This window comes from Dromiciops gliroides, chromosome 1 (assembly GCF_019393635.1).
Source record: "Dromiciops gliroides isolate mDroGli1 chromosome 1, mDroGli1.pri, whole genome shotgun sequence".
Lineage (NCBI taxonomy): Eukaryota > Metazoa > Chordata > Mammalia > Microbiotheria > Microbiotheriidae > Dromiciops > Dromiciops gliroides.
The window spans coordinates 684101028-684116912 of NC_057861.1; the positions used below are offsets into that span (position 1 = coordinate 684101028).

Sequence of the window (15885 nt, forward strand, 5' to 3'; positions counted from 1 at the left end):
GTTCCAGAATCATCTGCTACAGAACACCAGAGGCTTTAAGCCTTCATTTTAAACATATGGGACCTGACTTCTGTCAAATTACGGATAACATAATTTGTGGAAACATAATTTAACATAACATAAACTAGGGAAAATATACACAAAGATATTTTAAAAGTCTAATTTTAAAATGTTTCCCCATTCCACACACGCCCATTTATCTTTTTGTTGTTGTTGGTTTGGTTTTTTAGTGAGGCAATTGGGGTTAAGTGACTTGCCCAGGTTCACACAGCTAGTAAGTGTTAAGTGTCTGAGGCAGGATTTGAACTCAGGTTCTCCTGACTCCAGGGCCGGTGCTCTATTCACTTCACCATCCAGCTGCCCTATCTACTGCTTTTTGTTGTTGTTGTTGTTGTTGTTGTTGTTGGTGGTGGTGGTGGTGGTGGTGGTGGTGGTGGTGTGTGTGTGTGTGTGTGTGTGTTTTCTCTTCCCAGATGAAAGCTTTGGTACACGAAGCTCCTACTAAAGAAACCCCTAATAATTCTGACCAATATCTACTAAGGAACTTATAATAGTCTTGGAGAATTCCCTAAAAACTGTGAGGTAAGTGATTCACCCAAGTTGCCAACAGTCAGTCAGAACCAGAAGTAGACCTTGAATCCAGATCTTCCATCATCTAAGACCAGATCTCTATTTAACTATACCATGCTGCCTCCCTGTGACATGGTGTGAATAAAACTTGTATTAATTCCCCAACAGAGTTGTTATAAGGAGATTGCTTCACAAACCTTAAAATGTTTTGCAGGTGTGAGTTATTATCTCAGAGGAGGAAGTCAAGTCCTTGACAGAATAAAAGTGAAAGGAAAATGCCCCCAAAGGTCTAAAGATATGATGATGAGGGTAGGTATCAGAGCTTTCTGTCACTGTTCTCCACTATCCAAAGAAAACCTTATGGGGTGAAGAGTAAGTTTCCTAGTTACTCCTATTCTGTAGAACTGATTCAAGGAGTCATACTACATAGGGTCAGCTCTGTCTTCTGTGCAGGGAGAAAAGGTGGTAACTGAAGGTTTCCCACTACTGCCTTCTTTATTCCTCCCTGCCTTGTCCTTTTGCATCACCATCTTGAATTGCAACTTTTAATTTTATCAGGGTGCATTGGTCTCTGATTCTGAAAGTCTCATGATCTTTTATATTGGCAAACCCAAAAGGAAACCTAAGGTTTCAGAAAAGTATTAATAGAATGCCTATGACTGACCTATTTGACACACAGTTATAATTTCCCAGCCCTTCAGCATTCTTTGTGCCTTGGCCTTCAGATGTAATTGGCTGCAGAGTAAGAGAAAGGACAGTGTCCCCAGTGGGGTCACTGGCAATAGCTGCTGCTTTCCTCAATGATTGTAGTAAGAATTTGTTTGTTTGGAACTCAAGTATGAAAAGGAAACATGATAAATAGTGGGTAGCTTTCTGGGCCAATCCACCTATTTCTACTTAACTTATACTATATTAGTTATTTTAAAGTATCTCTGGCAAACTATATTCAGAGTTCTCAATTAGGCAAGGGGAAGGAAATAAGCATTTACATGGTGCCTACTGTGTGCTAACTACTGTGCTAAGCGTTTTGTTTGTGATAGAAGGAATAGAGAATATGGTTAATAAAAAAGGGGGCTGGGGATTGGTGGTAAGAAGAGTGGGACATGGGTTCATTCGAGAAAATGGAAAAAATGAGAAAGGAAAAGTATGATAGGACAGAATTGACAGTGTGGGATGAGGGGAGGTGGGTTGGTAGTCAGTCAACAGATTTAAATTAGCAATTGCAGCATGAGGATCCAAGTGGTAATGAAAGACATTGGCCAAATTGAGGGGGAAGAGAAAATCCACAGCCGCACCAGAAAGAGCAGAGGAATTCCTGCATTCATGGCATTAAGATAAGTGAGTTCACATTTAGGGAAACTTTCTGAATGTAAAGGATTTTTATAAGTAGAATCACATGTTGTGGACAACCACCTATATAGCTCTCTCAGTCAAAATATGAGAAATGTATTTATCTTGTGATCTATTTTAACACAAAAGTATTCTTTGACATTCTATCTTATGTTCTACTATGTAGCAAATCTATTACTTAAGCCACAGTGATTTTGGAAATTCTGTTAATTTAAACAGAAAGGAAAGAAATAAGTATCTATTAAGAGTAGTGGGGGGGGGGGGCAGCTAGGTGGTGCAGTGGATAAAGCACCGGCCCTGGATTCAGGAGTACCTGAGTTCAAATGCGGCCTCAGACACTTTATACTTACTAGCTGTGTGGCCCTGGGCAAGTCACTTAACTCCCATGGACCCTCCAAAAAAAAAAAAAAAGAGTAGTGTGTACTGGGAGACATAGTATTAAATGACTTTAGTAATATACTGTTTGATAAACCCAAAGACTCCAGCTTCTGGGATAGGAATTCAGTATTTGACAAAAACTGCTGGGAAAACTGGAAAATAGTATGGCAGAAATTAGGCATAGACCAACATCTTACACCTTATACTAAAATAAGGTCAAAATGGGTACCTGATTTAGACATAAAAGGTGACACCATAGGTAAATTAGTAGAGAAGGAATTGTCTACCTTTCAGATCTTTGGAAAGGAGAAAAGTTTATGACCAAACAAGAGATAGAGAATATTATGAAATGCAAAATGGATGATTTTGATTACATTAAATTAAAAAGGTTTTGTACAAACAGAAGCAATGCATCCAAAATTAGAAGGGATGCAGAAAGCTAGGAAACAATTTTTACGGCCAGTACTTCTGAAAAAAGCCTCATTTCTAAAATATATCTGGAACTAAATCAAATTTATAAGAACCCAAGTCATTCCCCAATTGAGAAATGGTCAAGGGATATGAACAGGCAGTTTTCTGATGAAGAAATCAAAGATATCTATTCCCATATGAAAAAGTGCTCTAAATCACTATTGATTGGAGAGATGCAAATTAAAACAACTCTGAGGTACCACCTGACACCTGTCAGATTGGCTAAAATGACAAAAAAAGGAAAATAATAAGTGTTGGAGAAGCTGAAGAAAAATTGGAACACTAATGCATTGTTGGTGGAGCTGTGAAGTGATCCAGCCATTCTGGAGAGCAGTTTGGAATTATGCCCAAAGAGCTATAAAGCTGTGCATACTCTTTGACCCAGTGATGCCACTTTTGCATATTTTTCCCAATGAGATCATAGAGGGGGGAGGGGGACCCACATGTACAAGGATATTTGTGGCTGCTCTTTTTGTGGTGGTGAGGAGTTGGAGGTTGGGGGGCTGCCCATCAGTTGGGGAGTGGCTGAACAAGTTGTGGTATGTGAGTGTAATGGAATTCTATTGTGCTACAAGAAATGATGGGCAGGAGGAGTTCAGAGAAACCTGGAAGGACTTGCATGAACTGATGATGAGTGAGATGAGCAGAACCAGACGTTGTACACAGTATCATCAACATTATGTGTTGATCAACCATGATAGACTGGATTCTTCTCACCAATACAACAGTACAAGGGAGTTCCAAAGGATTCATGATGGAAAAGGCTCTCCAAATCCGGAAAAAAAAAGAACTGTGGAATATAGATGCTGATTGAACCATACTATTTCTTTTGTTTTTGGTGCTGTTGTTTTTCTTTTTTTGAAGTTTTTCCTTTTTGCTCTGATGCAGAAATATGTTTGATGTTATCTTATATACATAACCTATATCAGATTACCTGCTGTCTGGGAGGGGAGGGAGGGGAGGGAGAGAGAAAATTTTGAAATTGGAAATCTTATAAAAACAAATGTTGAAAACTATCTCTACATGTAACTGGAAAATAATAAAATACTTTTATTTAAAAAAAAAGAGTAGTGTGTACCATTCATTATGCTAAGTGCATTAAAAATACAACAACACTGAGGAAAAAGGAGGGGGAAGGAAACAGAAAAGGGGGGGAAAGTATTTATAAAATGTCTACCATATGCCAAACACTGTGCTAAGTTCTTTTTACAAATATTATTTCATTTTATTATCACAACCACCCTGCAAGGTAATTGCTGCTACTATCTTAATTTTACAGATGAGGAAACTGAGGCAAAGCAGTTATGTATCTTGTCCATGACTAGCTAGTAAGTGGGTGAGGCTGGATTTATACTCTGGTCTTCTCTGAATCCAGGCCTATTGCCCAATTTGAAACTTATTTCAGCATCATGGGGAAAAATGGTGAAGTAAATTAATGATATTAAAAAATAGTTTGATCATTTTAAGAAAGTAATCTGAAACTGTGTTGACCCAAGGTACATATTCTTTAACAGATCATGGACAAGGGGCAGCAAAACAAATCTGTCTCTTTCATCCATGCTCTTTTTTTTTTTGGTGAGGCAGTTGGGATTAAGTGACTTGTAAGTGCCTGAGGCCAGATTTGAACTCAGATACTCTGATTCCAGGGCCGGTGCTCTATCCACTGCGCCATCTAGCTGCCTCTGATAGATTTGTTTTAAAAGGAGTTTCTAAAATGATTCAGAAATCAAAGGCCTGAAGGTGAACCACAGATCTAGTCTTGAGAAATTTTCGATTTAAATTAAGTTTCATCTAACCAGCAGGCCAGTTAAAGAAGCAGATGCAGCTTAGTTCTTCCAATCAGATTTTACTTCTCTAAAAAGCAGAGAGGAAAGTTTTCTTTTAACTGATAGAAAACATTGATGAAAAAATGATGTGCATTTTCAGAATAAGGGTACAGAATGTCCCTTATCTTCTTCAGGTTTTTGTCATAAATATTTGTACTTATCTCAGTCAAAACATGCTTAAGGTATGGGCCTGACCACATAGACAGCATAACATATCACCAAATGGAAGCAGCTCATAATATTTATAAGAAACCTTGCCCAGAGGGAAAAAAGTTTCTAAGGGAAAAATATGTAAACTGCAAATTAGCCAATGGCAAATATATTTCTTTTGAAATATTCTGTAATTCAAACTTTTGGCTAATTCCCTAGGCCCTGCCTCAGATTATAGTTGAAATTGCTAAGAATATCTGGGATCTTAGAAAGTACCCATTTACAACCTTTCACTTCCCTATTAATTTTTCTTTGTGAATTTCTTTTGGATTGGAAATGAAAGTGGACATGTAATTTAATTGTTATTAGGAATTCCTGGGTGAGGAAACTCCCTCACATCAGTACCTCCTCTGCAAATTGTACAACATTTCCTTTAGTAGCTATTAATTCCTTTGTTTAGGCCTGTTTACTCAGAATTTACCAAAGCCAGGCCAGTTTATCCTAGAAAGCTCCTTAAAGATAAGAAAGGTTATTGTTCTTTCAGAGTTCCAACAGGGAAAGGATCCTATCTTTCTTTTTGAAGGTCAAACAAAAAGCCCTGGTGAACTAAAGAATGCTAGTCCTTTCACCTCTCAAGCTCATGGGAAAAATAAAAGTCCTTTAAGCCATAATGAAAAGAAAAGAAAGATGACATTTTGCAGATTTAGGGATGGCTATGAAAGGTATACAACTTGTAAGAAGATGTTCACTGTTTGACTCAAAAGAAAGGGTCCATAAATACTATAGCTCTTCAGTGCAGCATCTTGTTTCTAACAGAAAACTATTAAGTAAACTGGTTGCCCAATGATTAAGAATGATGGAACTATGCTATATAAATCTAATGGAATATTGCTGTACCAGTCATAAAATCAACAAATATTCATTAAATGCAATACCAGGTATTATATTAAGCCCCATTAAAAAAAAAGAATAAAAGAAATGCAGAGATATTGGAATAATTGCAGGAAAGGACACAAAGTTAAATAAATAGAAAGAGAACAAATACAATTACTATAAACATGGAAAGGGGGAAAAAGGCAACCAGATTCTCGTGAATAATAATGACCACTATTGAACAAAGTAAACAGAAGATGTAACACTCCTTCTTTCTGAGTAGAAATTTAGGGGAATCTAAGTGCAGAAAGTTGTATGCACTGAAAGACACAGTTGCTGTGTCAACTGGATTTAATTAATTGCTTTCTTTTTTCCCGCCAAATGAAGGTTCAGTGGAGTGGCAAGTTATAATGAAAATGACTGTGGTATAAAAGAAAATCTACAAAATTTGAAAACAAAACTAGATTCAACCTGAAAGATGAATAGACTTCACCTCTTGTCTTCAGTGCTACAAAATGGCACTGGGATGACAAGGTGATAAGCAGGGATAAAAAAAAGCACTGAGGGGGCAGCTAGGTGGCTCAGTGGATAAAGCACTGGCCCTGGATTCAGGAGGACCTGAGTTCAAATCCGGCCTTAGACACTTAACACTTACTAGCTGTGTGACCCTGGGCAAGTCACTTAACCCCAATTGCCTCACCAAAAAAAAAAAAAAACCCACAAAAAAAAGCACTGAGCTAGGTCTTGTTGATGTTAATGAAATTCTATTTTTTTTTCCTTATAAAGGTCATATGGCTGTTGTCATACTAAAAATCTAGTAGAACATCAATGGAGCCCAGATGAATACTCCATAATTTTCCATAAGGACAAGAGGAAGGCCCTTGTAATGGCCCTTATAATCACATGATCCTTTTGGTCTCAAGACAGAAACTGTTAATGTAGCTAAGACTATTCTTGGCATTTGAGTACGTGAGCTCTACTTTATCAAAATGTAGGACAAAAGTGAAGAGAACACGTTATCCTCTGGAGCCTCTTCAGACTAATAGCTTTGTGAATAATGTTAGGGACTGCCCTTCATTAATGTGAAATCCCCAGGTAGATCCTACAGAGGAAGAATCATGGTTGTTGGGGGGGAAGGAGATGTTAAATATCTTCAAATATTTGAAGGGCTGTCATAAAACTGTCTTCAGATTGCAGAAGTAGGAACAAGGGGGCAGAAGTTATAAAGGGGAAAACATGTCAAGAAAAATTTCCTAACGATTGCAGCTATTCAAAGGGAGAACAGCCTGCTTCAGTTGATAGATCTGTTCAAGTAGAGGAGGGTTGACTTTTGCAGCTATAATGTAGTGGTGAAAATTTTGAGGGTATGGATAGGACTAGATCAGGGGTGTCAACTCAAGGCCCCAAACTTCAAGTATAGGCAAACTACATTAAAAAGTAACTGGGGGGGGCAGCTAGGTGGCACAGTGGATAGAGCACCGGCCCTGGAGTCAGGAGGACCTGAGTTCAAATCCGACCTCAGACACTTAACAGTTACTAGCTGTGTGACCCTGGGCAAGTCACTTAACCCCAAATGCTACACTAAAAAAATAAAAAAAAAAAAGTAACTGGGAGAGATACCTTTCTACTTTTCTGGTTCTCTCCCTGTGATCACTCACAGCATTGCAATAAAACTTGGTAAACTGAGTCACTGAGTCTTGTAATTCTTTTGGGATGACTCACAATCAATTAGACCCCAAATTTCCCGTCCACATTAGGTGGCACAGTGGATAAAATACTGGCCCTGGAGTCAGAAGGACATGAGTTCAAATCCAGCCTCAGACACTTGATACTTACTAGCTGTGTGACCCTGGGCAAGTCACTTAACCCATATGTCCCCAGCCCTCCCCCCCAAAAAAACAAAAGAGAGAGAGGAAAAAAAAGTAACTGGAGGGCAGCTTGGTGGGGCAGTGGATAAAATACCAGCCCTGGATTCAGGAGGACCTGAGTTCAAATCCAGCCTCAGACACTTGACATTTAACTAGCTGTGTGACCCTGGGCAAGTCACTTAACCCTCATTGCCCTGCAAAGAAAAAAAAAGTAACTGGAAGGGCAGCTAGGTGGCACAGTAGATAAAGCACCTGCCCTGGATTCAGGAGGACCTGAGTTCAAATCTATTCTCAGACACTTGACACTTACTAGCTGAGTGACCCTAGGCAAGTCACTTAACCCTCACTGCCTTGCCAAAAGAAAAAAAAAAGAAAAGGGAAAAAAAAGTAATTGGGATGTGTTGTTAGCAGGGATCCATTTCTATTTGAATTTGGCATCATTAGACAAGATGTCCACTGAAACCCCAACTGTGCCAATTGTAAAGGATTCTGTGATTCTGTAGCCTCACCTTTAACAGAGTAGAGACATCACAGGAGTATATAATTAAACTGAATGCCCCCAAATTTACATGTCAGCAGACTCTCCCCATAAATTAAAAAACAAAATAGCCCAAATAAAATATGCTTGTTACCACTATGACAACGCGGCTTTTATAAAGCTTTGTCCATGCTAGCTTCCCTCTTAACAGCAGTATCTTCATAACAAAAGCAAATCATAGCATTAAAAGATGAGAAAGGGGAACAATTGAAGGCAGATGAAGGGAAAGGGCGTGATTCCAAATTGGCAATAATTTCTGCAGCAGAAATCCAGTAACTCAGTGTTTCTATTTTCATTACCCACAGCACACAGGGAGTGGGGAAACTGTTGTAACTCATTGCCTTTCGATGGAAAACAAACCTCTTTTGGCCTGCCATACCTTTATTTTTTCAAAGCTGGAGTTGCTTTCATCACCAAAAATGTAGTTAAAAGAGAGCTACTCAGAAACGGCTTCTAGTCTTCTCTAACTGTAAGACACTGGCATTCCTTTGAAAAGCAACCAATGCAAGCAGTCCCACCAACCCTTGGTATTGCAACACTGAAGGGGCCCACTGGGAGAGCAAGTGTTTCGCTACCCAACAAGGCAACTCCCTGTTCAATAGCTATTAACTTGATGTTGAAGAGGAGGAAAAATGACAGAAACGAAGTCAAATGTTGAATGAAATCATAGGGCATGGATACATTCCTGAACACTGAGTACTTTTCAATGAGGAAAAAAAGGTACTTATAAACAAAGGCAGCACTGAACCAGTGTGGGTAGGTTTCTGTCCATTAAAGTGAGCAAGACTAAAAGTTCTCCTAATGAGGTAAATACGAACAGGTTCACAATGAGACAGAGTTTGACCACCCAGATATAGCCAAGGTGGAAGGGCAGAAGGAGACATTGTACTGATAATGATTAATACAGCCGACATTAAAACACTTCTTTATTGGACCTTTGCTGTGAGGTCCAATTGTCTGTAAGATATATTATCCCTCATTACTGCAACAAGGCAAAATGTCCAATTTTGTCAAACACAATGGACCAAATGATTCCTGAAAGCTCGGGTTTACAAACCTTGAGTCACTGAGATAGCTATACCTCATTCCAATAGCAGATAGAGGAAGGATCTAGAATCTACACTCTAGGAGATAAGTACTAGAAAGCAGAGGAACATAATAGAGCAAAGGGACTTGCCCAGAGTCACAATGGTTACTAACATCAGTTGTGGGATTTAAAGTCAAGTTTTCTAATGCAAGATCAGTACTTTAGCCATTATGCCACACGTCCTCCTCTCACCCCCAAATAGAAAATAAAACACAATTTAAATGATGTTTTTCTTCCCTGAAATATCAATAACAAATCTCATTGCAATTTATAGGGAAGAGGATCTCACTATGTGCACTGTTATCTGGCTTGGCTGCTACTGCTGCAGTGAGGAGAGTGACATCATGGGGAAACATCTTCTGGTCCCCTCCCCCTGCAGGAGGTCCTTGGTAATGCAAAATACTGAGATGCTCTTCCCTTTCTAGGGGCTTCCCATGTAGTTGAGAAGAAGTGATATATGTGTAAAGTGGTAAAGCAATAATACATTGTAACATGTTACATGTACAATGAGAGAAAGAGAGGAAGCATAATAATAACAATGATGATGATAACATTTACAATGTTAGCTAGCATTTATATGGCACTTTAAGGTGTACAAAACATTTTACAAATATTATCTCATTTTAATCCCACAATAACCCTCGGTGATAATTGCTATTTTTTAACCCCATTTTACAGATGAGAAAACTGAAGCAGAGAGAAGTTAAGTGACTTGCTCAGGGTAAAACAGCTAGTCATTGTCTGAAATGGGATTGAAAGTCAGGTCCAAGTGAATCCAGGTCCAGGGCTCTACTTATTGTACCACCTAGATGCCAAGGGGATGAAGGAGGCTGGAGAAAGGCATGGAAAATACATCAATGGGAAAAAGGACCCTCTCCCTGCTAAGGGAACCTCCTCCCATCGCTAGTAGGCAGATCTTTTTTCTCACTTGTATTCTCCCTGACATTCTTTAAATTTTGAAACAGGGAACACTCATAAAGTGGCAGCAGTAAAAGGAAAAAAGGAAAAAGAAAAGAAAGCAAATCAGAAGTCAAAAGAGGAAACAGATTTCCTTTAACTTTATCAAGGAAAGATGATGGGTGATGATAGATGATAGATGATGGGTAGATAGATAGAGATAACTGAGACAGATAAGACAGAGATAAGGATAGAGAATTAGATGATAGAGAGAGATAGGTGATAGCAATAGAGAGAGATGAAAGAGAGAAATACATGATAGAGATAGATGACAGAGAGAGGCAGAACATTTATTAAGTGCTTACCATGTGCTAGGGACTGAGTAATTCATGTAATTGATTTAGTCCTCACCATTGCGAATACATTCAATCCCCCATCTCTGATTTTGGTGAAGAGAAATACACATTTCCAACTTCAATGTAAGAGCTAAAGATAAAATGGAGTTTTGTGTTTCTTTAATAATTGAAAAGCTCCTAAATGCCACAGTGGGGTATCATCACCAACAAGACAGATCATAACCCCTTTGGAACTTTGTAGATCATCTTCGTGAACCACTAACGAGAAAAACAACAACAAAAAACTATTCTGTTTCTGTGACAGCAGTCATGCAGTTCACAGCCAGGCCCATACTTAGAGTACAACAAACATTTCTTAAGCACTGACTCAGAACTGGGCACTGGAGTCCTGGCCATCCTGGAAAATCTTTCTACCTTGAGAATGTGCGAGGTAGAATGGGGGCTCAGGGTTCTTAACTCTGAGCGCAGAGCTCCAAGCACCCTGACACATACTTCTCAAAGGCCTCTAAGAACTGGGGGATCAGGTTGGATGATCTCTAATTCCCTGGTTTGTATATCTCTAGTTCAAAGAACCATGGTTCATGCTCTCAGGACCTACGTTATCTATTCAGGGAAAATGAAAAGAAAAAAATACACAAATATCCTTTTCAAGGAGGCATATTTAACTGAAGGCATCACTCTATACAAAATAAGGGGTGGGGGGAAGATCTTGTTCTGGGGCCAAAGAAGAGAATTCCCTCATTTTAAGTAAGCATGATTCATGCCTTGGCTATAGCAGTGTTGTGGCAGTAATGATATCCCTTTAACCAGTCTGAGTAAATTGGGGAAAGTTTCTGGCCAGCACACTGTGAATGCACTCCTTTCACCAACACTAGACACTTCCTATCCTGTCTCCCTCCCAAGGACTAAATGGCCACCAGAATTCTGGAAAGGAAAAAAAAAAAACGAATTCTGGAAAGGGTAGAGTAAGGATCTTATTCATTTACTATTCGAATAATTGCCAAGTGGAGGAAAGAGTTTTTACTTGACTTTAGGAATCGGTGACCATGTAAAGGAGATGGTAAATTCTCCAAACATAGGGAACAAGGGAATGCAGTGCTAACAACAACAATAAAACAATATAGAGCACACCGAACTCGCCACAAAAACAGATCGCCAATCTCCTGTGACATTGTAGAAAGGGAATAGCTTGAGTCAGATAGAGATTAAGTGACATACCCAAAACCTTATAAAAAGGGTTATATTGTATCTATCAGAAGCAGAATTTGAACTGAAGTCTTCCTCTCCCCAAGCTCAGCACTCTTTTCACTGTGCTACGTTAACCCTCCATAACAATAGCAAAGGAAAAATAATAAGGCACAGTGTACAGGAGATGAATCTGGACTTACGAAGATCAGAATTCAAATCCTACCTGAGACACAGCTATTTGTCCCTGGGCAAGTCATTTAACCTCTTATAATTAGTTTCCTCAACTATAAATCAGAGATAATAAAAGCACCTACCTTCCAGGATTGTAGTGAGGATCAAATGAGATAATAAAGTGCTAAATGTAAGTGAGAATGCTGGTGGTAGTGGTACCAAATGTAATAACATCCCTTTAGAGAGCTTGAGGAAATCGCTGAAGGTCTCTGTCCAGCACATCATGCATGTTTACTAGAGTGAAATGCTTCAAACACTGTCTCCCTCCCAGGACCTAACTAAGCAGTGATAACAAGGATGATGATGTTGTCATTAGAGGCCAGTCTTCCTGACTCCTTGCCTAGCTCTGCTTCATCTAGACAAGATGATGGTATCCTGAAAGAACAGTTAAGCCTATTCCATAGAGACATTTTTATAATGTCATATCTGTAAGTTTCCAGATCAGGATTGACTCAGTAAAGCTCCCCAGCTTCTGCAGGAGCAGTTGTGGGCACCACTGGGAGAAAGCAATCATTTCAATCAGTGGCTAATGCTATATTGCCTAGGGACACAGGAACCTCCTTGCCAGTTTATAGAACAACAATCTCATGGCGATCTTGTTCAATCACAAAATGTCTTCCTTTTGTTTACTTCGCTCCTGGGAGTTAACAATTTGACAAGTGTTTTTCCTTACTCTCTCCAACCTAACCTGATTCTCAACCAGTGATTCAAAAGACATGAACGATATCATGAACTAGATCAGAATCACTGTGATTTCATCTGTTGAAACCTATACCCTGCTTACTTGTTTCTGTGTAGAAATGTACATGGTCTCACCTCATTCCTTCAGTTCTTTTCCATGTTTTTACTTGTGATGCCATATTTTATAGTGTGTGAGTGAGAGGAAATCTGGATGAGTCGGGGGCAGTGAGGAAGAATACAAGGCCATACCTCCAAATGACTAAGATAAGATGATCAAGGTTCTAGAAATAAGAACTAAATACAGGGTATCCCAAAAGCCTGAGTGTAGCTTCAATGTATTAATACTTAACATACCTTTAAGACTTTTTAGAACACCCTGTATATTTGGTTCACTGGGTTATAGATGGAATCATAATCCACTACTTAAGATAGAGAAGACCATGCTTTATAAATAAACAGGAAGGGAGGATACTTTATGGGATAAAGAACCCCAGCAATTTACAAACATGCAATTTTAGAAGTTCCTATCTATACGTCATTGACTAGCCACCCACTATTTACATCTTTGCAAAACTCTGACCAAAATCCAAGCAACATGTTTTTCATGAAGTCTCAAAATCTCTGACTGTAACATGCATTGCCATGGCTTCCAGATACTACAAATACAATGAGATTAAATCTTAGTTTGTCAATAAGCAGTGGATCTGTGTTGGTCAAGGCAGTGAATTCTTTCCTTTTCTGCTGCTTTTCAACCACCTCATTTATATCATGCCAACAAGAAGCCATCTCATTTGGAGATTTTATATAAAAGCCAGCTAAAACTCACCTTCCCCATCAGGACTCATATTTTCATAAGAATCCCATCGGATCAGTGGGTCTGCAGTGTTATAATCCACAACCACTCCGTGGTCATTCTGTAAATGCTCAGACCCTGGGATAGAGGACAAAGATAAAATCAGGTTGTCAAAAGTGAAGCAAGAGGTTTCTTTTACCATCAGTTAAGAGAGAGGCAAATATTTCCAGTGGGCTTACCACTAGAAATGGTAGAAGTGAACTTATGAGTCAGAACTAAGGAGCTGCTCATCAATGTTATGAGAGAGGGTAGGGCACATTTCTTTGAGACAGTCAAGGGAAAAACATGACAAACCCCAAAGGTTAGTGCTGTGGTTTTTTTTTTTTTATTGAGTTGTTTTTTGGGGGTTTTGTTGTTGCTGTTGTTGTTGTTGCTTTTGACTCTTGTTAATTTGTTTGTTTGTTGTTTCTTTCATAGATCACACATTTAGAGCCAGAAAGAAATTTGGTATCAATCTCCTCATTTTACAACTGAGGTGTAAAGAGACTGTGACTTGTCCAAAGTCAAATATCCTAAGTGGCAGAACCAGGGTTTTAAGTACATCTTCTAACTGCAAACACACTCGACCTCCTTGAAAATATTTTAAAATGCCAAAGAAGTGTTTTTATTATATGACTTAGGGTGCTGGCTAGCCTAAATGATTGCTAAAGTCCCTTCCAAATCAGATTCTATAATACTAAAAAAAAATGGGGTGGGGGATGCAGTGAAGAATGGTGGGGTATTAATGCTACTAGAGAATACTTTTCTATTGAATGAAATTTGGATTCACATTTAAGTGACTCTGAGGCTGCAAAGTCTTCCTGGAAAAAGATTACTTTTAGTTTTCACTTTATAGTAACTCAAAATATGAATAAAAAATCATTTCATACACTGAATGCTCACCTTGTATTTTCTCAGGTGTAGCAGAAAACACTAATTCAATCTTCCCATAATCAGGAAAACGGTCATCTGAAATCAAAGAACAACATAAATGCATTCAGAAATTAAAAAATGAAAGCAGAGAGAAAAAATCTAAATTTTTCTCTGTTCTATGCTCTCTTTTATCTTTCAAAAAGGTAATAATGTTTTCCAATATAGAAAGTTGTCTCCTCTCCATTCCCTACCTGCTAATTTCAATCAGTTTTCCCAAAGCAAATCAACCACTCTTCTTCAACTTGGGACCTTAGAGAGATGTCTGCAGAACTGAAAGGTTAAGTGACTTGCCAGTATTTGTCAAAAATGTGATTTGAACTCAGGTGTTTCTGAAACCTAGACCAGCTTTCTTTCCACTACCACACACTGCTTCTCTCTAACAAAGATACATGATATTATTTAAAAAGTAAAGAACAAATATTAAATCACTTTTCTTTTAAAATATTTGGTGATTTCTTTCTTTTGTAGGCAGCATTTGAATACATTTAAAATCAGCACATCATTAACAGCACATAGATATTGAAACCTTAGGGGCATGAAGAATGAATAAAGGGAACAAAGGTACTAATGATTCATATTTTGTGCACTTATGCTCAGACACCCAGTGTACACACCAAAAAACTCAGAACCCTCACAATTATACCTTTGTTGGCATTGTCCAGATCTTCCTTTCTAAACATCAGCCCATAGCCCTGAATGGCTCCTGTGTGAAACTGAAGGCGGAAAATGACATCACGGGTGGCAGATCGATATTTTTTGTGGTAACATTTCAACTGTGTTAAGGAGAGAAAAAAGAGAAAATCTCCATCAGCAAGGTTCTACTGGGGGATTGTTTCATTATTTGCAAATTGTACAACTGTTCAAGATGAAACATTCTCAAGCATTTAAATAAGGGGATCAATTGTTTCCAGTGATTTCACATAAACACCAGGCAGTTCAAAATAAAACGTTGCCTTCTACACTCTGGAAAAGAAAGATCATGAAGAATAGCCTCTACTGTCTTTTAAATGCCTTCTAATAGTTACTGTCATGCCAAAATTTAATTACAGTACATTTCATAAGAATTCTTAATGCTTTCTTCCTAGTGATAGGTTCATAAAATCATCATTCTGAAATATCATCAAGTCCACGATTTTACATTTAAAGTGGTTCTCACTTAAGCCATTCCTGATTTATAAAAATGAACAGTATTTAAACCATACCCAAAGTCTGCTAATCCTTTCTAAAATTTATCCAGAAAACAACTAACTCATCTGTGTTTTGATTTCAACTCATTTCAATTTATTCACAATGGATGATCTCTCTCCTGAAAAAAAAAAGAAATTTCATCATTCTTTAATAATTCAAAAGATCTACAATTTAATGAGTATATGTATATTCCCTCATTGGATGAAATGTGGACTGAAATTCATTTTTCTTTAATAATCTCTTTTGCAACCTTCTGTTAATAAGATTTGTTATACTTAGCCAGGCTATTTAATAATAGCATTTATAATAATGATTTCAGGATTAGAAAATGCTTTACAACTATTAATTCATTTGAGTCTCACGACAGTTCTGGAAAGTAGGTGGTTTATTGCAACAGAGGTTAAGTGACTAGCCTAGGGTCACACAGCTATTATCTAGGGCCATACGTGAACTTAAAATCTTCCTAAT

The 15885-nt window shown here is 38.2% G+C and overlaps 1 protein-coding gene across 4 annotated transcripts in view; it reads right to left on the reverse strand.

Annotated features, from left to right (window-relative positions):
• Nucleotides 1-15885, reverse strand: part of TNS3 (tensin 3) — a 429194-nt gene that overhangs the window by 144105 nt on the left and 269204 nt on the right. For all 4 annotated transcript variants that reach the window (XM_043964868.1, XM_043964867.1, XM_043964866.1 and 1 more), the window contains 3 exons: nucleotides 14873-15002; nucleotides 14200-14265; nucleotides 13291-13395 (listed from right to left, as the gene is read on the reverse strand). In XM_043964868.1, the coding sequence (XP_043820803.1) occupies nucleotides 13291-13395; nucleotides 14200-14265; nucleotides 14873-15002 (301 nt within the window). The remainder of the gene's footprint in view (nucleotides 1-13290; nucleotides 13396-14199; nucleotides 14266-14872; nucleotides 15003-15885) is intronic.